The sequence below is a fragment of the Cololabis saira genome, chromosome 4 (genome assembly GCF_033807715.1).
Source record: "Cololabis saira isolate AMF1-May2022 chromosome 4, fColSai1.1, whole genome shotgun sequence".
NCBI classification, from domain to species: Eukaryota; Metazoa; Chordata; class Actinopteri; order Beloniformes; family Belonidae; genus Cololabis; species Cololabis saira.
Genome location: NC_084590.1, coordinates 29,455,269 through 29,482,895, shown reverse-complemented (window position 1 = coordinate 29,482,895; position 27,627 = coordinate 29,455,269). Strand labels below are relative to the sequence as shown.

The 27,627-nt window shown below is 38.9% G+C and overlaps 1 protein-coding gene across 3 annotated transcripts in view; it reads right to left on the bottom strand.

The window, feature by feature from the left end:
* The window catches only part of sik2b (salt-inducible kinase 2b), a 51,552-nt gene extending 24,141 nt beyond the window's left edge, over nucleotides 1-27,411 (bottom strand). For all 3 annotated transcript variants that reach the window (XM_061719355.1, XM_061719357.1, XM_061719358.1), the window contains exons 1-4: nucleotides 26,940-27,411; nucleotides 21,848-21,964; nucleotides 16,118-16,181; nucleotides 7,123-7,284 (exon numbers count right to left, since the gene is read on the bottom strand). In XM_061719355.1, coding sequence (XP_061575339.1) covers nucleotides 7,123-7,284; nucleotides 16,118-16,181; nucleotides 21,848-21,964; nucleotides 26,940-27,077 — 481 coding nt within the window. In that variant the 5' untranslated portion in view covers nucleotides 27,078-27,411. The remainder of the gene's footprint in view (nucleotides 1-7,122; nucleotides 7,285-16,117; nucleotides 16,182-21,847; nucleotides 21,965-26,939) is intronic.
* Between the last annotated feature and the right edge of the window lie 216 nt (nucleotides 27,412-27,627).

The window sequence follows — 27,627 nt, the reverse complement described above, 5'->3', positions numbered from 1 at the left end:
AGTTTTTTATTGTCTTTTTTGGTTTAATGACAAATTGTTTTACATTACATTTTTGGCACCTGCCTGTGAGGGAGCGTTTGGAAACCCAATACAGCCCCAGATACACTTCTTTAGAAAGACCTTGGCTGTGAAACTTAACCGACATATCTCTCCTGATCACTGTCTACTTTCAAAAAAGTTAAAGCTAACAAAAAACAAAACAAAAGAAACATCCTGAAAGCAGAAAATGACAACGAATAATCTAGATTGGAAGTGGTTCAGTTTTTCTCAGTTATAAATACATGTAGAAATCAGATTTGAGAGATCAGCAAAGTACAAACTGAAAAGGAGGTTCGTGCAAGCACATGAAGTCAAAATACCTAATTACTTCTACTCAGGTAGCATCAGCTTTGGCTGAAATGAAGTGGAAGGTGACGCAGTGACACAGAGGGTTTATCACAAATAGTCCTTCTTGATAGGGCCGTGTAGGTGAGATGCCAGATGCAGGCAGAGCACAGCGGAGAAGTGCAGTTGGTTTATTGTCAGAAGCTGTGACCCATTTCATGGAGCTGAATACTGAGCAGATTCGTTGACGTCAAAGTCTCCGGTACGCTGCAGGCTACAAACAGCAGTCACAGCATTGCAGGAAAGGCGGGGTGGAGGGGAAGCGCGGGTGTTGTACACACCAGTATTAGCATAATATCAGACGCGTCACACAGAAATATAATTTACCTTATATTCTGTGTGTGTGTGTGTGTGTGTGAGACAGAGTGTGTGTGTGAGTGAGTGAGTGAGTGAGTGAGTGAGTGAGTGAGTGAGTGAGTGAGTGAGATCCTGCAAGCTGTTAAGATATCCCAAGATAAATTTAGGCATCCAGTAGCATGTGACACACAATCAAAACAAGAATCACAGCACACTCACAAGCAAACAAATAAACATATTATTATTATTATTATTATCATTATTATCATTATTATATCTAAATTACAAAAGGTGGAGTGAGAAGAAAATAAAAATGCAGTTAAGCTATAACAGTATAACTATACAGTTTACATACACATGATACTTATAAGCAAATATTGACAATTCAAAGTTTGGGAGTGGACAGAAAATTGAACCTATTTGATCTAATGGAGGATTGAATCCTGTTGTCACGAGTGTTTACTATAAGTTGTAAAGGTAGTTATGGCACAGATGCACTTTCACTTCTTACACGAAGTAACTTTTTTCTGCCCATCTTTCTCCCTGCGTACCCCCAGTTCCAGAAATTTTAGCAAATTTGCTCACAAATACAGCAAAAAAAACTTCCTTAGAAATTGCTATATAAATAAATTCTTCCTCTCACAAAGTTTGATTCATAAGAATTAAAATACAATTTGCAGACGTCCATCCAAATACAGATCATGGTCATGCGTACAGTATGGGCGTTGTGGATACTGCAGATACAATAATACTGAGCCTTTTTCCTTGAGTGAAAAATGACACAGTTCAACTGTCTCGTCTGTTTTGGTGCACTAAATTAAGTAAAGGTCGTCACTGAACTACTAACAAACAGAGTTTTTAGTCATCTAATCCAAATATGACTGTGCAATACACCGGTAATCTGTCCACGGTGCAGCCCTGCCTTTTGCCTAAAGAGAGCTGGGAAGGACTCCAGCCCTGTAATGCTAAATGGAAATAAATGGGGAGTGACATATAGCTGTATAGATGATTCAAATATCTAAGTTGGATTCACTACAGAGTCAAAAGTGTAAATGAAAAGCAATTAACATCTGTTTTGTCAACCTGCATTGCAGAATGTTTGTAGTGTCTACACATTTAATTGACCATGAAACACTTTGAGGTTTTGGTGCACTTCCAGCAATGACATTGTGCAGATGGTATCACATTTTAGCAAAGTTAAATAACAGCCTATCACAGCAGCCTAATGATATGAGACATTGCATGACACCCTGATTTTAATTTTGTACAAAGTGAAGTAAACACAATCCATACAGATTATCCATATACAGGTGTATATATAGTTCCCTGCTAAACAGAAAAAAACCCAGCTTCCTTTCGGTCTCTGGTCCAGCAACATGCTCTTGTTTGTGTTATTCCTCCTACTCTCTTTCAATCCCCTTCAATCTGTCAACTAAACCCTAAAAGAGTTGTTTGAAGTGAAAACATTAAGGGCACTCCCTGCTGCTACTGTTGCACTCCCCTCTGCAGCCACCATGAGCACGACCTTTCTTTGACTGACCGCCAGTTAAGCTTCATGCAGACTGGCCAGAGATGGCCTTTAGAAAGCCGGGAGGGATTGCTGGACTGCGGCAACAGCCAGAGACATTAACACTTCGTCAAGACCTGCAATATTCAGACTGATGCTGAAACCATCAGTTTAAAGTCAAAATCCAACTGGAAGCTTCCAGTAAAATTCCAAAAGCTCTCAGAGGCAAAGTTCACAAATATTTATGAACTGAGCTCTTTGGAACTGGAACAAGTGGATGACTGCCTGACAAGGATTGGAAAACAGACCCACAGTGAGCTGAACAGCTCCATGGTCGCTGTTTCTCAGTCAGTGAGATTTAATTTAAAAATACATCTTTTTAACTTTGCATGCACCAGATTAAAACACGTTTTAAACCATAATGCAAAATAATTTCCATTGTAACCTGCAAAATCAACATGAGTTTATGATAATAAACTTTATTTATATTAGACCATCCATATTATATTTTAAAAACAAAAAAATGTTATGGTCAAATCCAGACAAATTAAAAAAAGACAAACAATTCTAGAAAATAGTGTGGAATATTTGAAATTACATATTAACTTATAACAGCAAAATAAAACATTCCTCCCTTTGTGCTTCTACTCAGTGTTATTGTACAAGAGCTGCCACAAAAATAGATTTCATCAGTTTGGAAACTACCAACAACACAAACACAAAACAATCACTTTGGAAATAAGAGAGGAGGAGAACACAGTTTCACTGAAGACGCAAAGTGAAACTGCCGACCTATTACTATCCAGATGTTTTGCAAACTATCCAGAGGAAATATAACACTACGACTACACAAAATATTGAAAACAGTCATTGTAATATCAACATAAGCAATGAGAATATTGTAAACGACGAAAAATATTGCAATAAATGGTAGACGTTTAGCGTGCATGTGTGGCTTTCACATTAAATATTTACATGCTAATTTAGACAGTTATGAATGTTGTGATGACAGAAGGGAAAAAAAGCGTGAAATGTGCCCAAAGAGGAACTTGTGGCTAAAAAGAACATCACACTAACATATACACGGGGTGTGATCATCTATTGATCTGCATTGATACAATGATTTCAGATATCATCATGTTATTTTCATTGATATATGTTATCAAGTAGCATTTGATAGTCTTTTTTTACAGCTTATTTTTATTGAAAGAAATTGTTTTTCATTGAAATGTCTGAAATCAGAAAACATGTAAAATTATGTTTTGGTCAGACTTGAGTCAGAACGTAAAAGAATGTTTTACATACATTTCATTTTTTGAGTGTTTGAAAAGTGATATTTAGTTTCAGAGATCAATGTTAACTGTAGAGCAGAAAGACACGACTCCACATACTTAAGTATTCGTTAATATATTTAAAAAATAATATTACTGTATTTAGGGCCCAAGCACTTAGAGTGCGAAGGCCCTATTGTATCTGTAGGAGATGTTCTCGTTTTTATTTTTATCCTCGTTTTTATTTTTCCAACGAAATGAGGGCCTTTTTGCCGCCCTAAACGTGCCCCAAAAGTCAGCAAATTTTGCACGCAAGCCAGGCCTAGCAAAAAATTAGATATTTAATGGTTTGCATTAATGGGCGTGGCCTAATGGCTCAACAGCGCCCCCTAGAAATCTTCGTGCCTCAAGCCCCACCATGTAGATATAAACACACCTGGATGCCCGTTACGGTTCGGGCGAAGAAGCGGCTGAAGAAATGGCATAAATTTTGCCAAAATTACACGATTAATTCAAAATGGCCGACTTCCTGTTCGGTTTCGGCCATTCATTTGTGTCAAGCAAATTTTAAGTTCTAGGTAAGTTTTAAGTTAAAGTCTTTATAAGATTTTGAGTTTTGGCAGTGTTCAAAAATAAATTATGAGACCTGCTGTATTGGAGCACATTTTCTTTTAGTTAAAACTGTAGCGGGAACAGATGTTTAGAGGAACCTATGTATGTACCGGATTAGAGGGGGAACATATAGGAGAACGGACCAGAAGAATATAGAGTGGATTGAAAATAAAAGTTAAGCACTGAGCTACATGTGTCTCCCGTCCCATTGCAGACAGCCTGAGCATGGCATGTTACAAAAACCAAACATATCCACAGCCTCTTTCTTCTACCTTTACGTGCGCTGCGTCAGCGCGTTGTGCTGCATTAAACATAGTCCGGGCGAAATACCCTGCTTTGAGCTGGCAAAATTAAACGATTCCTCGAGGCAGAGAAAATGTCTCTATCATTTTTTGTTATCGAATTACTCAAATTATTCGAGGAATCGTTTCAGCCCCAGTGGTGTCATTGGACTTAGTTTTGAGTCCTTGACCTTTATTGGTGAAAATTGCACGCGCGAGGGCCGTTCATCGCTGCTTACAGCTTTAATTTCCAATTATAATGGCACATATTGTTTTCTCACCTCCTACAACTCCACTCAACACCTTCTTAAATTGCAGAGCTCACTTCATCCGTCTGTCCGTAAACTTTCTTTTTGCAAGATGGAAAAGGTGTGACCAACTGTACTTGCCCTCTGCTTACACCAACATCCTTTACCTAACCAGTTTTCTGACATCATCACCTTAATCAATGTCACTTCTCATACCAAATTCAACAGCCAATCAGCTGCCACTTTCCTGAACTTTCTTGCTCGTTTTACTGTCTCTATGGCTTTGTGGTTTGTTTGGGTTTTTTCTCCCCAGTAAATTCAGGTTATTTTGTTCCAGGGAGTCACACAGAGAAAGAAACTTTACAGGTCATTTACTGTAGTTGCTATTTTGTCAGCCTGCCTCAGGGGACGTGATCTTGATTTTCCAGACATTTCATAGCTGGACACAAATATAAAGTATGAAGTTTGATGACTCAATCAGGGCTAGAACAAATTTAGTACAAATTTTCACTTAAGGTTTAAAATTAAAGATGAAAATTAAAAAATAAGGATTTGCGTTTAAGGCACAAATTGTGCAAAAAGGAAGAGGAACTCATAACTTGGCCAGTAACTGATAATCATTACCAATGCCATTATTCTAATATATAGCATTAAATCATACATGCCAACTTCTCAGACCACAAGGAAGCACAAAAAGTACTTTTCTGCAGCCCAGGGACATTTTCTCTAATCACAAGCCAGGTAATGTTCTGTTCATTACCCTCCTGCTTCAAATCTAATCTGCCACACAGACAATCTGCTGTGACTCAGACATTTTTACAAAAATGATTTCTGGGGTGTTAACATCTTGAGGTAATCATCTTGCATCATTCTGAGAAACGGTTAACATGATGATGGGAGAAATGATTTGGCTAAAATGCTCATTTCTGACCAAGTAATTCTATAGTTCTGCTTATTTTGCTGTAATCAGTCCCTAATGTGTAAAATAATTAAATAGCCCTGAAGAAACACTTGTAATAGGCTAACTGGCTGCCAATTGTCCCCACCTTAGTAACATTTACTGGCCAATGGCAGAAATAAAGTCCTTTGAGGACAAGAGCCATTGTTTCTTCTTTGTCAGACATTGATAATCGACATGTCTGGTATCCTTCAACAGCTGTATTTTTAGTTGTCTTCATGTGATCAGCTCACCTCTGATAGGGTTTAATATCAACTCTAAAAAAGGCCCAAAATAACCATTGGACTCTGTGAGGAAAATTGATGTAGCTGCAGCCTCACCACTCACCCATGCCTGCTACTCTCTGCTCTTTCTTCATCCGTTTATCCACAAGTCTTCCTCCAAAGGGGCCAATACAGTCTACAACCCCCCAAGCCCATTATTAAACCTAAACAGCTCTTCCTCTTCTCCAACTGGGGACATTCTCCTTTGTTAATTTGAAAGGTAAGACTATCAACAATCTTCTACAATGGGTAGAATTACTATTCTGTGGTCACAGATCATAAACAGCATTAATGCAAGTGTCCAGTTCTGACACGGCTGAGATCCTAAAACAGTGCTGATCTACAAACACAGGTGCGACCGGCTCGTTTAAACAATGACCAAAGCGATCTGCCAGAAGAAGCGCAGATCAGCGTGTTAGTGGAAAACAAGCAGACCTGTTAATAATCAGGAGTCACTAAATTAACAGATGTTTTTTTGTTAAAACACAAACTGTACTACCTGTTCAGGTAAAACTATTTCTGATGTGTTTTTTTAAGAAAATAAACCCCTCTCAAAAAACAAAGCGGCTCACAATAAAACAGTTGCACAGATAAAACTGTGAGCTTACACTTCAGCAGTAAGTTTTGTTACGATAAGAAACACGGAGTGGGAAGAGTCTAACATGTAGTCAAATAACAATGATCAGGTAAACCAACTGGACCTGACTTGCAGACAACTGTAACTGGAGTCTTATATTTACCTCTGGGATAACTATAAACAGCAAGGACACCTGAATATTCAAGTATGTAAAAATAACCCTGCCATTGTTTGACAGCACCTCTCTGAAAATGCAAATGAGGATGTTGTTGGCATCTCGTTTATCAAGTATGGTTTGTCCGTTAAAACAGAGCAAACAAAAGCAAGGGCAGAAAAAAAACATGACGGTAGTTGTTGCTTGATTCCACCTAATTTAAGATTCCCTGTAATCTTGGATTTACTCACGTTAATTCAGAATAACATGGATTGGCGATCAATATGTTTTGTTAACAGCGAGGGTTTTCTTTTAATCTAGGACTGCTGTGAATGTTAAAAAAAAACCCAAAACAAACAAAAACACGAGCAGAATCCCATGTTTACTTTTTCTTCTTCTCTTTCACCTTTTGCCATCTTCATTTATGCTAATGGCCATTTGGGAACGAGAATGAGGTACACTAGCACTGAGATCACGGCAGGCAACATGATAAAACCTTGCAGCAGACATCTTATCTTTATCATCTCTCTGTAAGATTATGGATGCCTCACCAATATATGTTCACAGTACCTGCAATCTTGATGTTCATATGGCCATCTAGCAGCAGGTTCTCTGCCTTCAAGTCTCTGTGGACGATGTTTCGGTTGTGACAATACTCGACTGCAGACAGGATCTGCCAGAACTTCCTCCTGGCCTCCAGTTCACTGAGACGGCCATGCTTTGCCAGATAATCTGCAGACAGAGAGACAGAGAATGCAAAGGTGAGACGTGTCATGCAAGAACACACAAGTAGATTACTTTTTGTGTCAATTACATAACTTTAAGCTTGGACTGGGCTCTCGAGCCAGTTTAGGGTGTCGGCGCACTGTTGAAATTAATGCACTAAATACGTTTTTTTTGTTTCTTCTTTCTTCCTCCCAAGTGTTGGTGGTTGTGTTGAAATCATAATTCACTTTTGATGAGGTGCAGGCCTGGTTCCAAGAGTAGTTTACAGCTGCTCTACATTTCAGCATGCTTTGTAAAATTGATTCAGTGCAAGATTTATGCTGTCATTTTTCTTTGAAAACTGTTGTTCTAAGTCTGTGTGCATGTGTGTCTAGGCAGAGGCTGACAACGTTAAATCTACCTGGTTGTTATAGCTGGAGGAAGCACAGAGAGGAAAAGATTTTTGCAGAGTGGACATCTCTTAACAACGTGGACCGTTCATAACAAGTTTAGCATCTGATCACAAACACAATTTACATTCAGGACAAGTTGACACAGAGATCAAAGTATGAACCTCCACTATTGTCTAATGAGTAATAAAAACATTTGATTTATCTGTTATCTGCTGGGCTTAGAGCAACAAGAAATATTGCATTAGCAGTTATTTAGACGAGCACACAAATCCAAACTCAATACTGATACTGTGGGATCGAAGTCATAAATTATCCTTTTTTCCAAGCTTTCAGGTAACCAGGCCCTCTGTTATTGTCTGCTTTGTTGCCGACCTCGTTGTTTTACTTACCTTTCATACTCCGTTTTCACTTTTTGTTTTTCTTTTACAATAGCAGATCATGACAAAAATGGCCTCATGATCTCCGAAAGGGCTGGTGTGTCAGCAGGGTTCCTCTTCACACCTCGCTGGCTACATAGCTTACTAACTCTTCAATTCACACCCAGTGGCAAACAAGAGTGGACACCCTGCACTGACTTTCCTTCCAACTGGCATGGAGACAAACCCCTGACCAAACCTGTACACAGTAACCACAATAACAAATAAGGAATGAACAAAGAGAGAAATATAAGATATGTTATTATCTTAAGACTAACCTACAATTGATTGCGTTTGGTCTACATGGAATACAGAAGCAAAGGCTAATAGAAACACCTTTGACTTATCCTTTGTTTGCACAAACAACTTGACTGTATTGCTGTCATTTCCCTGATGTGGAATGTGGTTGTGTAAAGGATAAGACCACTGATCGTATTTTGAAACAGGCCTCTTTAAGATCAACAGGGGAATCGCACTAATCCTCTTCCACAGGTCAGCAACATCAGAAACATTGTGCAATCAAGTAATACGAGATATTTAGACTAGAGCAACATTTGTCCTGGTGAGTCATGTTGTAAGCGCTCCATCAACCCCGTTTCCTCGGTTCAGGGTTGACAACAGGGTCAGCTGTGTGTTTTGGAACAAAGATCAGTCAATAAAAATGACTTTTAAAAAGTACAGAGCTGCGCTACTAAACATTAATCAGCTGCATTGTTGATAAATAGCTAACATGTGGAAGACTGAGAAAAACCTGATTAGATAGCGGCTGGTGAATTCCATACAGGAGACCCTTAATGACAAGAGAAGCTTTCAAGCAATGTTGCTAATCAAAAAACACACTGGGGAGGGGAATGTGTCAAGAAGGTCCAACTATTCACCTGTGACGAGAACAGGACTCTGAAGTGGAAATCATTACAGGCTCAAATCTCTTCCTTAAATGGCCTGCCTCCATCAGTTAAGGTACGACAGAGCTACATACCTCAACCCCATTTTGTCAGATCCAATCTGATCCAATGTACTTATCTCTGGCATCACATAGTGAGGAGCCATGATAATTGTTCAAAAACAGAGATGAAGGATTACACCTCCAGATCAACTTTGCACTGGAGAATTCATGGATTTTCACTCACTTGTACACACAGTGAAGTAGTTTTGTGAGGCTTGTAAACCTAACTATTTGGGTTGTCACTTTCATTATTTTTATGAATTCCTTTTGCCTGTATGGCCCAAGAGACAGTGAGAAATTCAAAGTTATTTACATAGGTAAAATTTCATGATTAAGAAAATCAGAAAATATTCCCTTTGTGGATGTAAAATTTAAACATTTTGGTTTCAAAATCTTACAGTTGCTAATAAATCCAGTTAACTGACCACTACTACAGTAGATTACTGGCCAGGTTTCCAGTTACAAAAACAAAACAAACAAACAAGAAAAACAACTTAAAAACTGATGTCAGCACCACAGTTCAGCTTATTTCCTTACGCACAAGCAACAGCATTGTGTTGCCACAGTTGAACGACAGGCCATTACTGTTTAAAGAATCAACACCGAACTGCCTCGCATATACACACACAATGCAGTATAGTACGTTGCCCCAGTTGAAACGGTGAGTAATCCACTGACACAATGTCAGTGAGGGTAGGACTGCATCACAGTGAGGCATGCAGAGCTGCATTCTGGGAAAGCGAACAGAACAAGTATGAATCATAGGGGTATTAGGGAACAGCTCAACAACCGCTGTGTTCCACTTCTGCCGAGAGCCGAGCGAGGAGCTAAGTCTCTTAACAGCTGCTCAGGTTTGGACGGAACAAACATCATGGGTACAAACTGGCCGGCTGGACAGAGCTCTGGCTGGACTTCAGATAACACAGCAACAAAAGCCTGGGGAGGGTGCCTGTGTGTGTGTGTGTGTGTGTGTGTGTGGAAGACAAGAAGCAGCCATAGGCTATTGTTTTCATATATTAATAACTGATACTCAAAAACTACTCAAATGCAGCAGCTTCATTAAAGTCGCATTTATATGCAAGTTGATAGATGTTGGTCCTGATTCAGTACTGGCACATTAAGTGGTTAAAGTGGATAGGAACCAGCTGGAGCTGAGCACTGCCCTTTACTTCAGTGTTAAACCAACTAAAGATCAGCTGCAACACCCGGATGTGGCACCTAAATCCTCTTGTAATTCACTGGATACTTGGAAATACACAATCAGGCAAATTATATAAAAAAAGTGTTTAGATAAGAGTTACTCATCATTAAAATCAGTAAGACAGACCAAACAGCTGTGACCCTGGGAGTGCCGTATGCTGGATGTCCTTTGGGTTTGGAGTTGAAGGGTTGGGTTTTTGTACAGAAATCCTACTCATGGGTATCTTGAAGAAGAATGATCAGGTCTTTGCCTTTTTCCTTAAAATGTTGCCAAATTTGTTTGTTTAAAAAAAACAAAGGGTAGCTCAAGAGGAACATGGAGGAAAACATGCAAACTCCACACAGAAAGGCACTTTCGCCAACCCCACCCAGGGTATGGGTGCTAAGGACATGAGGAAGTAAACACGCCTTCAACACCCACAGTGCCCCTGGCGTGAATTGAACCCAGGACCTTCTACCTTTGAGGCGGCTGCACTACCAACTTGGTTGAATATGGGTTGCAACGTCAGACAACGTGAGATACATAAATTATGTAGCGCTGGCAAGCAACCATCATCCAACATCTAGTCAATGTTACTTCACTATTATTAGACATCAAGCCTAATAACCCAATTTTCAAATCTATATCATAATACAATTACATCCAAACTCACACCAACTTGAGGTGTCTGCTATCGCTGGCATCGATGAACCATTCAGACAAAAAGATGTAGTACGACGCTTACCTCCTCCACTTTTTATTTGTGGATTTGTGGAAGACGAATGATTTAAAATGTGAGTGTATTTTTTCTGTATAACTGAATGATATTCTGAGTTATTGTGAATGAGTTGAGTTGCGTCTTTAATGCGGTGCGCCTAATGGTCTGTAAAACACGGTACTATAATATTAAGTTTCATGTTTTGGCTGTCTTGGTTTTCTTTTGAGTCAGGGATAGAGATGACAAAGAACCTGATAATTATGTAAACCCTGTTTCTGAAACCCTGTTGTGGCCTTTACTTTTCAGACCAAGAGGCTTCATCCGTTTTTTACACAGACTCCATATCTAAGATGCTCAAAGACTTGTCTGAAATGTGGTGAAGCCACTACCATGGGCAAAGTAGTACAAACTATCCTGTATCACCAAAAAAGGACAGAAAAAATGTTGTCATCTTAATAAATACAAACATTTTTTCAGGGAAAGGGGACATCCGTATCTTCTCAAACCCTCTGCATGAAGGTAAATATTAGTGTTAGAATTTGACAGTTGTTTATATATAGTTTATACCGATGCAGTAACATTTGGTGATTCTGTGTAATTAGTTGGAGAATACAGTCTGACAGGGACTAACCTTACTAAACGAAACACCTCAAGTCACAACATTAAACAGACATTGCAGGTCTGTATTTGCTGTGCGCCTTTCTTCTGATAAGATACTTGGTTCAGATTGTACAAAGGATGTAAAAGTCATGTCAATCATACAGCTTTGCTTCTTTTAGATGTCTGAAGAGCAGCAGATGAGGCCACTCTTAAACAGATAGAGTATCATAGTAAATGTAATCCGGGAGATCATCTTTTTCTAAGCATATATGTTTCATGTTTTACCCGGGAGGTTTGGGTCACTTTCTTAAGAAAAAAGATGTGAAAGTATCACTAAAAATAGAAATCCTATGTTAGGAGGTCACTCCTACAGTCAAAGGTTGTTTTTTTTTCTTCCTGTCTTTACATGTTTAAAGTCAAAGCTACTACACTCTGGGGGCTGTTATATATGTAGAAACAGAAAAAAACGTCCTACTGTATGTAAATAAGAATACATCTCAAAAATAGCTTGATTGTTCCCTTGAAGTCAACACTCATTCTCATTTCCTTCCCAATAGTTCGACAAGAGATCTGCAGGAGTCAGCTCACTCACTGTCAGCTTTTGCACTCCCCTCTCTCCAGCAGTGCTTTCTTAAATATGCATGCCCTACATTTCCCACCACCTCCCAAATTCAAAAGGATGTCCCCTACTCGCTATTTTCTTTCGTCTCTTCTACCCTCCTGCCTCTGCTCCCTGCAACTATGGTTTATTTGTGGTTGACCCAATTTCCAGGTTTGATGATCCATCCTGCAGTGTTGAGACAGACTGTTGAGCTACACACCGACTGACAGACACCAAGGCACATCAACACTCTGGCATCAGTGTCTCTGCCATGCCCATTCTTATGCCCACTCATCCTTTTGCAAGAATGAACCCATCACTGTCTGCCTCCTGGCACTAAACCGAGATCCGCTTTTTTTGTCTTTACGACTCCAAATGCAGAAGATGCCGCTCCTGCTTCTTCGTAACTCTGTTAACTGTTCGGTATAAAAGAGAAAATTGGTTTCACTCTAACTCAGTGGGCTGCTAAGCATTCACAGCACTACCATAGATCACAGCTTCCACTCTTGGTAACCCACAGCAGACCTGAGAAATTCATCATGTCAGAAAAGCGGAGGCAACTCTCTGGAGGGCGATAGTGGAGATCTGCCTTGGCAGCTTATTCGTTTGGCTACATCATAACTCAATGACTCGATCCACCCCTAGAAAGTGTATCTGGAAAACAGAAATTATTGTTCAATTTTGTGAAACATAATCGTGTAAAAGTAGTCTGGTGCTGAAAGACTACCAGTCGGTGTCTGACTAGGCTGAATCAAAGCTGCTCTTGCTGCAGGTGATGTTGACACATAAACGTCTTACATAACGGCATTGCATTGTGCAATCGGAGCTAGAGGTTGGAGGAATCAGGACACAATGGTTTTATAATATCCAGGAAAAACTTATGGATTACAGAAAATGACCTTGACCAATCATGTGTAGTTATTTAGAGGAACAGATGATGTGTTGGAAAATGAGCAAACTCTTACTAAGAGTGTGATGACATCAATGATAAAACGCTCCAGAGAGTTGGGTAAAAATAAAGCTACAGTCAGAAAATGGAGAGAAAAACAACAAAGTCTATACAATTTTGTATATTTGTAGACTTATAATTTTATTTTCCACATCGTAGAGCTTTTGCTTTTAGGAGACTGAGAGGACTGTAATGTTTCAGGTTACACAAAGCTTGACCATTTCAAATTTAACAGCCCGCACCACACTACAGACGTAACATGTGGGCCATTAGGGATGAGTTTCTCCGTCTTATCGCTGTACTTCCCTAATATTTCTAAGGACACTTCTTTCTCATTCATATTTTCTTGGAACTGCTCCCCAGCTCTCTGTAGGTCACAGGAGCTGCTGGGCCTGCTGAGTCAGCATCACAAGTGGAACATTGGTCTCTGAATTACTCAGACACACAAACAAAAAAATACACACACACACACACACGCGGCAGACATAGCGTACTGCTTGAGTAATCCTGTCAGCTCCTCTGGGTGGAAGTGGGTTCAGTGCAGACGTTCCCAGACGGTCTCACAGGTGAGGCATGTACTCTTGATCTCTGTTTTATGAGCCCGCATCAGACGGGTCGACACTGCTGCCCATAATTCGTAAAGAATTTCAATAAACATTGAAGTGCAAAGGTCTGGTCAAAATTTCAACTGTTGAAGTGGCATGGATTCATTTTTTGAAGTTGAAAACCTACAGATTACACAATTCTTTAATATTTTGAGCAGCATTTTGCGCTTCATTCTAAATTATTTTTTAATGATAGTCTAAAAAAAAAAAAAAGAAGAGAAGCAAACAAACAAAAACTAAAAGCAAACAAACAAACTAAAAACTGAAAATCCTGCATTAAAAGTACTGGAAGCCTTTGCTTTGTCTAAGTATATCAGTATGTACACTTTTTGAATTGTGTGGTGAGGCTGAAAAAATGTTTCTTTCAGAGATTTCTCCGTGATATATCCAGATGTTAATGCTCTAAGGAACAAACCACCATTTAAGCAGATTGTCCTAAATCTTTTTAGTATCTTAAAGGTTTTATGAACTCAAACATGGGTATTGATTGGCCTTTCAAGTAATTCTACCATGCAGATTATTCACATTTTTTCTGGACTTCCAAGTCCTCCAAACGAACTTCATTGTTCCTCTTGCATTATGAACTGAGGAACATGTGACCTCACAGTTTTCTAGTCTTTTTTGCTTAGTGGGTGTCAATTGTTTGAGTTTGTGCTAGGACTCATTTTGAGAAAGTGCAAGGAAGCTACTCAGAAAAGGCCATGGTTGCTGCTTTTCTGAGACACAGCTAAAGGTGTTGGGGCTTGCTTAACAATGGCTGTATAAAATGTTGGATTCCAAACAAGCTTATTAAGGTCTGAGAAGTTGTTATAAGTTTTCCCAGCGCTCATGTCTGTTAATGCTAAAACTTCTTCATGCTGCCCATTTTTATGTTGAAATTGTCAAAGACTATTAAAGTTTAAAATGCCCCCCTTTCTAATTAGTATAATCCAGCAACACAACAATTGTACATTTTAACCCCCCCCCCCCAAAAAAAAAAGAATAATTTCTTTGAGCTCACATCCAGTGAACTGGATTGAAGGTTCCAGTCCGTACACATTGTACTAAACCGCGCGTGTGTGTGTGCGTGCATGTGTTTCGTGTATGTGCAGCTGCGATAGAGCACATGCAGAGCTATGGCAAAGTAAGATAAATTGTTATCTTGATGTCCTATTCTTACCATGTCCTGACTTGTCTGTTCCTGCTTGCATGAGTTTTTTTCTACTAACATGGTGTATTAATTCAGTTTTTGTGCCATGCATGGTCAGACTGTCCACTTGGAAAAGTTTGAATCATCCTGTCTTGGCACATTTGAGCCTACTTCCTTACCGGGCATTTTTGTCTTTTGTAAAATATGACCACCAGAGGTTTGATAAAAATGTATTGTCCCTGCAAAAGGAATTGCATATATCTTTTAGATCCATTCTAAAGCTGCGAAACATTTTTTTTCCTGATCTACTTAGATTTTTTATATATACACATACATACATACATACATATATATATAAAATAGTTGCAAAATTATCTAAATTGATTGTTAGATTTGTACAGCAATAATGAGCATTTTTTCTACTTGTTTGCTTTTGAGAACTGTGTGAGTTTTTACCTTTTTGGTCTCTTTTGTCACATATGTCACTACCCATATTTAATGTAGGGCAATTTTTTGTGCAAACAGATAAACTGAAAGCACTAAAGTACATTAAACCGTGGTGTAATAAGACAGTATTCAGATATATTTTTAGTGCCGTGTTGAGGAATGTGCAGGATGACATTGTATCTTGGCAACTTGAAGAAGGTTATCTTGATATTGTATACAATTATGAACATTTAAGCAGTAAACTTGTCAGGTGTGGTTGATTCTGCAGCACAAAGCGTTAGTAAATCAACTGCTCTTTTAGGCTTACTCTCTTTGGCCTTTATAGGCTGCCAACAATGCAATTTTATACAATAAAAAAAAAAAAAAGACCTCAGCAGATTCCGAGTAAAATTACGAAGAGCACATGACAAGAGTTGCATCAGGCGATGATAGCAGATTCTCATCAACTGTATGACTTAAGATTGAGGCTGTGATAATGGTACGAATAATGCAAACTCAACGTGGTGTTGATACTTCCTTGTTCAAAGAACTTACTGACGCAAGTGAGCTGATAATTGTTCTTACACTAATATGGCAAGTATAGAGGACAAAAAATGCTGATATCTCAAACAAATGCAAAACTTTTTCAGTGCATCAAATCAGTTAACACTGCAATAAATGCTGCAAAATTAAACATCAATTTAGACAAATGCTTCATATAAGAGGTGACAAAAATGGATAAACTGTATTCTAATGTTCAATTCATGGACAAACACCATGCATGTCATTTTATTCGGTCAGTTTCAGTCTTCCGCAGAGGAGAACAGGAACAAACAGGATGGAACAACGTTTGAACGTTAGAAAAACAATCACTCACCGAAGATTTCGCCACTCTTGGCGTACTCCGTGACTAAGTAAAGCATGTTCTTCGTCTCCATCACCTGAGACGGAGAAAAGGGTAAAGGAAGAGGGGCCGAGGGAGAAAAGAGGAAAAGGATGAATACACTTTATTTCATGGATACAAAAGACCAAAAATATTAGACAATCAGCTGCAGTGCTTACTCTGATGAAAACTACAGAGTGTAGCATTCACAAGCAAAAGAAAAATGCATGAATGGCAGGGTCTAAATTTGGCATCCATGCAAGAGAATGGAGGTGGACGGTAAGTGTTGCTGGATGCATTTGAATGGTACTTAAAACCTTTCAGGCCTGACACGATGCTGTGTTGTGTAGGAGGGGAAGAACAAATTTAGAAACAGAAACACTCGGGAGAGGAAAAGAATTAAATGTGAAGAGGAGAGTCAGATGGAAAGGGCGAGATGAATCAGACTCAGTGAGCCAGACATTCACACTAGAAATCCCACGCTTTTTGTTTGTGATCAATTTTCCATCTGTTACACTGACCAATTCATAGATTTAGAAAGCGAAAGTGGTCTCGGTTGTGTAACAAATACAGTTTGGCCTTTCTGATTATACAACTGACTACTGATTAATTAAGCTTAGATAGATATTCTGTGACGAGCCAAAGCAGAAACCATTCCGGAAAGTAAAAGGCTGCGAGTGAAACTGTATACTGCTAATACAACACAGTGTACAGTATGTACTGCAAATTAGTAGGTGATCGTCATTACTAGATGAGCCGTCACGGCCGTAGCAGCACACTGCATCCTGGGATACAGTAGTAGGAAGTACGATAGTCAGGTACACTCTGAAGATTTTCCAGGAAGAGGTAGCACGCTATTGTTGTATTTGTCACATACTGCAGATTGTGGAATTGTTTGCATACTGCGTTTTCAAAAAGTCAGCTAGTCTTCTTAGTGTAGACACTTGGCACTATCACAACAGGAAACACACAACTCAGTATTAACAATGACACTCTGTGATTTTGGTGTGTGAGTACTGTAAAGCAGCACGAACAGCAGCAGGCCATTGGCATGTTTGAGTGGAACACACTCGTAATTAATGTTATTATTTGTGTCTGAAAAGATCAAATATTTACTGCCAGAGATGTTAAACTTCAACTTATAACTGATACCTTTCCATCTTTTGCCATTTCTATCGTTTTGGAATATTGCGAAACACAGATGATTCCTCTCATGTTGTCCGTCATGGATATATTGTCTGTTTAAACATTTATCACGTTTAAAATACAAATGTGGACTGACAGCGGGGGGAAAGTTTATTCGATTTTTTTCCCCAAGTAGTGATGACAGTTTTGATATTTTGTTACTACTCGTGCCAGTGAAATAACATGAAGACTATTTACCTACTTCCTTGGTTTATCAAGGACAGGGTCACATCATAATGATGATAATTTTGTCAGTTATTGAGAAAGTGTATGGCAAGGCAAGTTTATTTGTATAGCACAATTCAACACAAGGTAATTCAAAGTGCTTTACATCAACATTAAAACCAGAAAAACACAATTAAACAGTAAATAACAAATAAAATGAAATAAAATGATAAGAAAAGAGGTAAAATAATAAAAAGAACAAGTTGTTAAAAAGTAAGGGCAAGTAAGAGTACAACAGGTAAGTATTTAATTTAGTATTCTGGCAAAAGAAGCAGATGATCAAGAACTATTTTAGCATCGTTTAAATATGTAGAAATAAAATAATGCATGTTACTCAATAAACTGTGTGAAGTATCTACACTTTTATTTGGGACTTCTTACATTTCAATATGCAGCCAGGAGCAGAAATCACATCCTTTATATGTATGCAATTGTCTACAACCAGGAAAGAAAATTAATCATTTATCATTTTAAATGTATTTTAAAGGAGTTTAATACTCGATATAGATTATGGTGTGAAGGATATTGACCTCAGGTCACGAGCCACCCCTTAATATCAATCTGTTCCAGCATTTCTTGTAACACCATTGACATGCAAATGAAATTCTCATTTTGTTTTGGCATCACAATTCCAAAAATACTGACAGACAAAGCAGTTTTGTCAGTTTGAAACCTTTGTACTTGCAGAGAGACTCTTGGCAGCCAAGGGAGAAAGTAGAGAGTGGCGCACCCATGAGAGGGTGGTGACATGTGAAAGGAAAGAAGAAAATGGGAATTGGCAAACCGGGGTCAGAGGAGAGGCCACACAAAACATGAAAAACAAGAGTGGGGTACACAGTTAATTTGTGCGCCTTTGTGTGCCTTCATTAACCGGGGCTTTTCTCTGGGCCACAGGGTCAACCTCAGTGTAAGAGACAGGAAAGGGACCAACTAATTGACCCGGGCTGATTGGAAGGATTGGCATGATTTTGCAGAAAAAAAGTGATACACACTAACACAGAGCTCCAACAATGCCATACGGTTGTGTAATGTTGATGAGGTTTCAAATTTAGCAAGAGGACCCAAAGTTTTATATAACTGGTGTGGTTCAGCAGTGAAAAATGTTAGACATCACATCATCTACAGGTGAAGGAATACTGCATGTTTCAGTCTGTTCACCCGCCATAACAGTAACGAACAAATCATCTAAGAAAAGTTTATGTCTCAGAGTCCTGTTAAAACTTATATGAACTTTCTTCTCACACTTAAACATTGATATAACCACTATAAAAGTCTCAGTGTGGACAGAGTATGATAACATTTACAGGTTTCACTGCTGTAAAATCCTTTCAGCAAACCACTAAAAAGTACTACATTCACAGGGCATGTTCACCACAAAGCAAGATTACTCCAACACAATGTGATTGAATGTTTTCCTAATTAAAAGTAAATAATTTCATTTAAAACAAAATCCACAACATTTTTTTAAAGTAATAATAACGATTGGTAGGGTTCAGTTCACAAAGAGCTGTTTTATGTATTTTGCATTGGAAAAATAAAAATACAGGAAAGAGAGATTGACAAATGATACTAAACTTCTTAAGCAACAACAATTTCCATCTGTCATCTTGTAAAAGCATATTAATATAATTAAAGGGAAATATATTCTATTGACGTCATACCCGATAACTTTTGAGAGTTTGATGAATCAACATGGTAAATATATGGAGCTGGAAACTAAAGTAGAATCCAACCATGATTAATATCCTTCTTGACACTTACAGTTTACAAGAAAATCTACTGTTTGTAATTTTTGTCCTGAATTTAAACTTCAGATTTAATAGTGTGTCTAACGTGTCCAGAGGATAAAATAAGTACGACAATTCATAATTCCAAACACAGAGATCCAAAGACATCAATCTTCTAAATTTAAAGAACTCTTTTTCCACATTTCATCACGAATGCTGGAAAAAGAAATACAAGACAGTGATATTAATGTAACTGTGACAGTAGCCAAGCCACAAAAAATAAACAATCACTTTCAAAATAAGACAACATTAAAAAAAAAAATCTTAAAAAAATGAATGAATAAAAAAAAAAAAAGATAGATATCTTCTTCTTGACTTATTTGGGTATATTTGACTAAATAATAGTGTAAAAAACCAACATTGCTGTGTAGACAAACAAAACTAACAAAAATGAATAATGCTCATCAGACTAGTAAAGCATCTAGTAAGGCCGCTGTATGTAAGGTGTATGTAAGGTGATGGTCAATAAAAGGTTGATCCAAACTAGATTCATGTTGGAATCCAGATACAATTGAGATTTAATATTTCTGAACATCTTATCTTACCCATAATATTTCAGTGCCACCTTCATGTAGTGCAGAACACATACAGACGTGCAAACAGTGGCGACAGTCAGTCAGTCATTAACTACGCCCCCACATCCAACTATCCACCGGTGCAGGCTCTGTTCAGCTGCAGTTGTTTGCTAATGCATTAGAAAATGACCTGGATCGGTTCTGTGCTTCAACAACCTGGCTGTTTAAGTACCAGGAAAGAAGATCAAAAGCAAGCAGCAGTGAATTCTGCTCCGTGAAGCAGATCTCTGGGCGCTGCGCACCCCCCCCCCCAAACAGATGACACACTGCGCCTTCACTGCAAGTGTTACATATTACATTCTGACCCCTGCTCTTTGATGACAAACCGCGAGCAGGTTTCGACAAGATAAGATTAGACTTTAACTTAGATCTAACTAACAATCAGACATGAGTGATATGTGCAATTACCAAAAGCACCAAGCTGTGTAGTTCTTTACCGACTTATTTAGGACTAATTTACATTTTAGCTCAATAAAAAGGTTAAAACAGAGAGAACATGAGAGCAAAAAGCATCTCGACTTCAGCAGAAAGCGTTTCTTCAAAGACTTTTCAAATCATGGACTTGGATCAATTCTTAAAATTAGATATTATTGTTAAATTCAATCAAAACGTTGGATAGATTCCCATCTGTCCAAGACCTAGGATGAACATATCTAAAAGGCCACCCTGAATCCAATATCTCTACCTCTGCACAGAACAGACAGGAACTGTATCAGGCTTGTTGCTGAGGATGTTTCTGAAGCTGTTCTTTGTTTATACGAAGTATTGTATATAAACAGTTTCAGTACTAATGATTTGTATGTTGATTGTGAATGGTTTACTTTGTGTGATTAGCATGTAAATTGTGTGTACGGATACAGGGACGCCAAATTTCCAGTATGTGTTCACATACATAGCCATTTAAACAGACTGATGAGACACCTTTAAATGTGCATTATTTGGGAGTCTTTTTTCCCCCCACAGTTAATAGAAACATTAAAGAAGGTTTAAGGGCCTATAATGCCTTTATTTTATATTCTTAACATGATTTCGAAACCTTCTCTCCCCCAAAAGAACAAATACACACACATACATGCTTGTTCTCTTAAGCTCTTTAAGTACTTAAAAAAAAAAAGGCCATAAGTCAGAGGACATCTTAAACCTCCACCACATGCACCCACGTGTTAATGATCCACCACTGGTTACTTCCTCTAGACATATCTTGTAGACCAAAGTCTTGCTTTCCATCATCTAGGTTCATGTTGATTTACACATGCCACACCCTCGGAAGGAACACAAGCCAAAGCTCGGGCATCACGAGCATCATTGCAAAATGGATCACAGAACATTAGCCTTCACCAGAGGCTGTGTTTTTGGCTCATCAGCATCCGTCAGAGGAGCTTAAATTAGAAAAATCAAAAACAACATCTATGGATGAGAGACAAACAAGCCCACATCAAGTTGGGCCTCTGAAACACTCATCACATCAATCACAAACTAACTTTCTCTTTAATTAGCACACTCTATTTTTATTTATTCTTTTTTTTTTTTTAAACTAGCAACCTTGGTTGTGGTTTACCAACTGGAGTCAATGTATACAGTCCTGACACATTCTTCTAACATTGGTAGAAAAATACCAGTGCAAGACAGAAAAAACATCCAAAGAAGGAAATAAAAGTCTTTCAAACATATCAATTAAGACAACTTATAAATTTATAGACAAAAGCAAAAATAATGAAAAAAAAACAGACAGTTATTTCCACAGAGAGACAGCATGAGGGGATATACATATTTTCATTTGGGAGTGATCAAAAACAAATACCGTGGGTAAAAATAAGGAAATTCTGTGATAAATGAATGAGGGGAAAAAGCATTATCTTCAAAAACGGATTTATTTTTCCATATTTTGCATGAAAGGAAGGAAGACAAACAATCCAGATCACTGTAGATAAGTGCTAACGTTATGGACCCACCTGGTAGAGCTTAATGATGTGAGGGTGGTCCAGCATCTTCATGATTTTAACTTCCCTGTAGATCTTTTCCAGGTTGACTGCATCCAGTTGGGTCTTGTCGATGATCTTAATGGCCACCTAGACAACAAACAAGCATCAGCAACAAAACCGTAAATAGTCAGTTTCTTGATAATATGCAGAGGCACTGTGAGGTCTCACTGGGCTCAAAGGACACAGATAAACACGTCTCCAGACTCAAAAAATGCTGGTGTAGACAGCAATTTAATTTTCAACAAGCAGGAAAAAAAGACAGTGTTCTTTTTAGCTTTTTATAAAAACTGTTTATAGAGACCTAACTCAAATTGAGCAGGAGCTAAAACCTATATAAGCAATCTCCATAATGAAGCATATGATGACACAGCAATGTAGAGGCATCCCCTCCCACACACACGAAGGACATGAAGATGTGCAAAATGCACACTCAAAATGTTATCATTACAGTCTTAAATTAAAGATGTCTGCAAGGTAAATAGACAATACGACCCTCTTCTCCTTCAGGCTGTCTCATAAACAAGGAATTCATCAGCGTGATCTGAAGTGCTCCAAGCATCTGTGAGCCAAGCTGGAGAGGTAAACAACAGGAAACCTCAGTTCTCAGCAGTCACACCACAGCTAGACGAAGCTAAACAACTCATGTGAAAGTGACTTGGTTAGGCTTTAGCTGACAAACTCTTTTGATTTATCAAACTATTTAAAAAGGGATAAAAAACAAAAAAAGACTTTCAGGAAATAATCTATACTCCATCACTTAGAAAAGAGAATATTTGCTGATTTTTCTGATCACCTATGATTTTAGACTGTTTTTTTCTTTGGCTTTTGGGCAGGGATGCTTATCACAGTGTCATTTTCTCTTCTTGATGCTCAGATAAGCAGCAGATTTACTCTCGTCATATTACAAAAGAATGTGGAGCTGGAGCAGTGTGTTTAAGAAAGAGATGAGCAGCTTGATGACCCCTGCAGTTGTTTCTTCAACGTGCCCACTGTGTATGAGCAGCACTGAGATGAGTGAAAAGGACTACATTTTAAATGTAGGAGCTCAATTAATTGCAAACAAGCCCTGATAATACTCTTCATCTAAACAAATTCTGTAACTTAATTGTAGCCACCTTCAGCATATTTGTAGTTGCTGCTTAAAACGAGCATTCATAGGCATTTTAATAGGTTTAACACTAATTATTATCTCCCTTGCGACAGCACAGACAGGTTTGCAATCTGGGACAACGTCCTGTGAAGAAATCTAAATCTTATAACGACATTCCAGCTACAAATTAAGACTCCTAGGGCCATGAAAATGCAAATCCCTACTCTTGTAATGAGGGACAACCTTCCCGTTTAAGGATCTAAAGTGATTACAATGGAAACAACACTTAACACACAAACATAGTGCTCTTTTTAACACTGCTAACAGAAGGCCAGTTGAAGACGTACTTCAAGTTAGTGGGAATTTAGCTTTCATGAAAAGCGACGATAGCAGGAAGGCTGGATACTTTAATGGTCAAATATGGATAAATGTATGACCTCATGTATGAGCTCATAGATAAGACCACATGGGCCCTGAACAAACTCACAACCTCCAACTAGAAGTTAATTAGACGAATGTGTCTGTATTAACACACAGAGACAACTGGTACAAAAAGTGGGTTATGCACACAGAACTACACCTTCTAAGAACGTACACTCACGTTCACATCAACGCGATCTGCTGTTTCACGCGTTATTAACCTCAGGTTATGTTGTGTACATGCCTCGGGCTAACAACTCTGATGCTCCGTCACTGTTTTCTAGGAAGGTTGCAATATGAAAAGTTAAAAACCCGCCTCTCAAGCCACCCTTGACCACGGTAACAAGTACTGACCAGCATCGGGTCACCTCCTCTACCAAACCAGTGACCCGAAAACAGCTGACAACATGACTGTTTTCATTCGACAAAAAAAACACCACACCTGCTGAGGAAAATTCCATTCAGAAAACAAAAACAAAAAAAAACAAAAAAAAAAAACACACTGGGTGTAGTGTTCACCTGAAATTAAAGCTTGTATTTCTTTAGCTGTCTATTACATTGATGCAGATTAACTGGCTAGACTAACGCTGCACCCCTTCACATGCTTTAATAGCCAGATTAACATGATAAGAGTCTTAAGAGACATTTGCTTGCTCTGTTATTTAATAATCTAGCCAGGGTTTCATATGAATGATATAAATATCTTTGTTTTTCTGTAAAGCATAATAACTCTGCAACAAACAACTAAAAGCTGCATGTTTCATAGATTGAAAAGTGTGCAAATGTCCTTTTACTAGAGACTCCTGGCTTAATCACTCCCTGTCTCACAAGACAGCTTCTGTACGCACTCTGAACACTGTTAATGGCAAATTCCTTCTGGCTCTCTCATTGCAATAGATAACTATGGCATTCTTTGGTTCTGCTTGACAAAGTTTTATCTGCAGACATCTGACATCAAACTCCAAGTTAACTCAGTGAGTTAATATGAGTTAATATCAAACCCTTAACAAACTATGTTAAGACCCCAAAGCAAGTGACAGAGGATGACTGTCTGCGAAAACATGAGTGCAAAACACTTTGCTATCCAAATACAGAGCTCTGACTTGCACAGCTCTCTGCCCTGTTGGGACAAGACGACACTGAATCGCATCATTATTTGGATTACATAATGGGACCACCGACCCATGCTGCATGCCCCACATGCACAGCAACTAGGAAGTTTACACTGGCCAGACTCCGGTATTGATGTGCATTGGCGCTGACTGTGTAATTACCACGGGGGAGTGCAGGTGTACGATCTGGTGTGAGACAGAGCATGCATATTTAGACTTTGTGTTTCCCAGCAGCAGTGATGGTCCGACCTCTTACTGGAAGTGATGATCCTAAAGGGGGATGAACGTGCAGGAAGTCACTGCTCCTGTACCTGCAGGATTCAAGCTCATCCAGCCTGTACAGGAGCAGCAAAGTGGACGGCAGCTGCTTGAGCAAAAGTTTGTATTCAGGGGCTTTGAAGCGGAGAGCAGCACCTCGCCGTCTGCTGAGAATACTACAATTGTCAACTGGTGTATAAAAGTTATATTTTAGTTTAAAAACCTACTGCTGGTCTACAAAGCACTGAATGCTCTTGGACCAGAATACATGCTGGATCTGTTAGTTCCTATGAAGCTCCCAGACCCCTGAGGTTCATCTGGATCTGGTTTGTTGTGTGTCCCAAGAACCAGAACCAAGCAAGGTGAAGCAGCATTCAGTTATTCTGCTCCTCACCGGTGGAACAAACTTCCTGTAGACCTGAGGTCTGCTCCAACTGTCAGCTCCTTTAAATGAGGCCTAAAAACATTACTGTTTACTCAAGCATACTCTTAAATTAAATACTTAACTGCTGTACTCTACAGGTACTGCCCTTATTTTTAACAACTTGTGCTTTTTATTATTTTACCTTCTTTTCTCATAATTTTATCTCATTTTATTTGTTATTTACTGTCTAATTATGTCTTGCCGCTTTTATTGATGATGTAAAGCACTTTGAATTATACGGAAGCGTATTGCATTCACTTGAGAAAAAAAAAACATAACATAATTATCTCAGAATTACGAAATTTAACGACTTGCAAGAAGCTGTCACTCACTTGAGAGCTGGATTTCATGGAAGCAAACATGCTCCTGTCCAGTTTAATCCAGTTTTATTTTGCTTTTGGTTTGAAACATTGGGAGATACTCTTGTCTTTAAGTTTTATAGATGGTATTGTTATTAGTTTGTCGACTTTGCGCCTCAGGCACCTCAGGACTTTGCGGTTGTTCAGACGGAAAGCCCATTCTGATCTACTGGACATTATCTCATTAATTCAGAAAAACAGAGCAGATTTTTTTTTTTATTAAAATGTAATCTAGTTAAATCAGATGAACAGAGCAGATTTTTTTTAAATTAAAATTTTATCTCGTTAATTCAGAAAAACAGAGCAGATTTTTGCAATACGCTTCCGTAGAATTACCCTGTGTTGAATTGTGCTATATAAATAAACTTGCCTTGCTCCTGTACCTGCAGGATTCAAGCTCATCCAGCCTGTACAGGAGCAGCAAAGTGTCTGCTGAGAACACTACAACACTGCAAAAACTCAAAATCTTACCAGGAATATTTGTCTTATTTCTAGATAAAATGTCTCATTTTTAGTAAAAAAAAAAAAAAAAAAAACCTGTTTCAAGTAGATTTTCACTTAAAATAAATAAAAAAATCTGCCAGTGGAACAAGATATTTTTGCTTGTAATGAGAAGATAAATCTTGTCCCACTGGCGGATCTTTCTACTTATTTCAAGTGAACATTCACTTGAAACGGGTGAAAATTGTCAAATAAGTTATTTTTCTGGTAATGACTCTTGTTTTAAGTGTAATGAGATTTTCTGACTAAAAATGAGACATTTTAACTAGAAATAAGACAAATATTCCTGGTAAGATTTTGAGTCTTTGCAGTGTAAGGGGGGATGAACGTGCAGGAAGTCACATTTTTAGTAAAAAAAACAAAAAAAAAACTATTTCAAGTAGATTTTCACTTAAAATAAGTGGAAAAATCTGACAGTGGAACAAAATTTTTTTGCTTGTAATGAGAAGATAAATCTTGTCCCACTGGCGGATTTTTTTACTTATTTCAAGTGAAAATTTACTTGAAACAGGTGAAAATTGTCAAATAAGTAATTTTCTTGTTTTAAGTGTAATGAGATTTTTTGACTAAAAATAAGACATTTTAATTAGAAATAAGACAAATATTCCTGGTAAGGTTTTGAGTCTTTGCAGTGTGAGGGGGGATGAACGTGCAGGAAGTCACTGCTCCTGTACCTGCAGGACTCCAGCTCATCCAGCCTGTACAGGAGCAGCTGCTTCAGCCAAAGTTTGTATTCAGGGGCTTTTGAAGCGGAGAGCACCTCGTCGTCTGCTGAGAATACTAGACTAAGTGTCAAACTAGGAGTATAAAAGTTATATAACTCAGCAGGACAGGACAGCAGCCTGAAGTTAGCTCCCTGCAGGGCTAACTTAGTTCCCCCAGACAGACACTCACTCACCTCGGTCTTGGTAATGCGGTGTCTGGCCAGCTTCACGACTGCGAAATTGCCCTTTCCTAACGTGCGCTCGATGTCGTAGAAGCCCACTCGGACCGGACCCCGGATCTGCGGCTTGTGGGCGCTGTCAGCCATGACCATGCTGGTCTAAAGGACTGTTTTAGTGAGAGGAGGAGGTGGCAGAGACACACACACACGAGGAACCCTGACTGGAGCAGCTAGAGATAAAGAGCAGAGGAAAACAAAACACCCGCCACCTCCACCACCAACGCCGCCGCCGCCGCCGCTGCTGCTGCTGCTCGAAGCGTGTCCATTAAGAGAAAAGAAAAGGACAAAGTTAACGTGTGCTCTGCCCCGCCAGCGTGAAGCAGGCCATTTACTGTCACACCGCAGTCCTCCGCTACAATAGAGCTATAATATTTCAGCTCCAGGCACCTCTATCAGCTACAGAGCACACGAGTTGACTCGCAAAGAGGCATCATGTTCCCCAGTTTGACGTGCATTGACGTCAGAAGAATCGACGCAAAACTTACGCCGTAGGGTTACGGCGTAGCCTACGGCGTAGGTTACGCGGCGACGCGCTGCGTATCTGCGTTGGTGTAACGCGGAACCATAAATCAGCCTTAAAAAAGCCATGGGGGTATTTGTACAGGGGGCGGGGCCACGGAGCGGCTCCACATTCAGTGCCAAT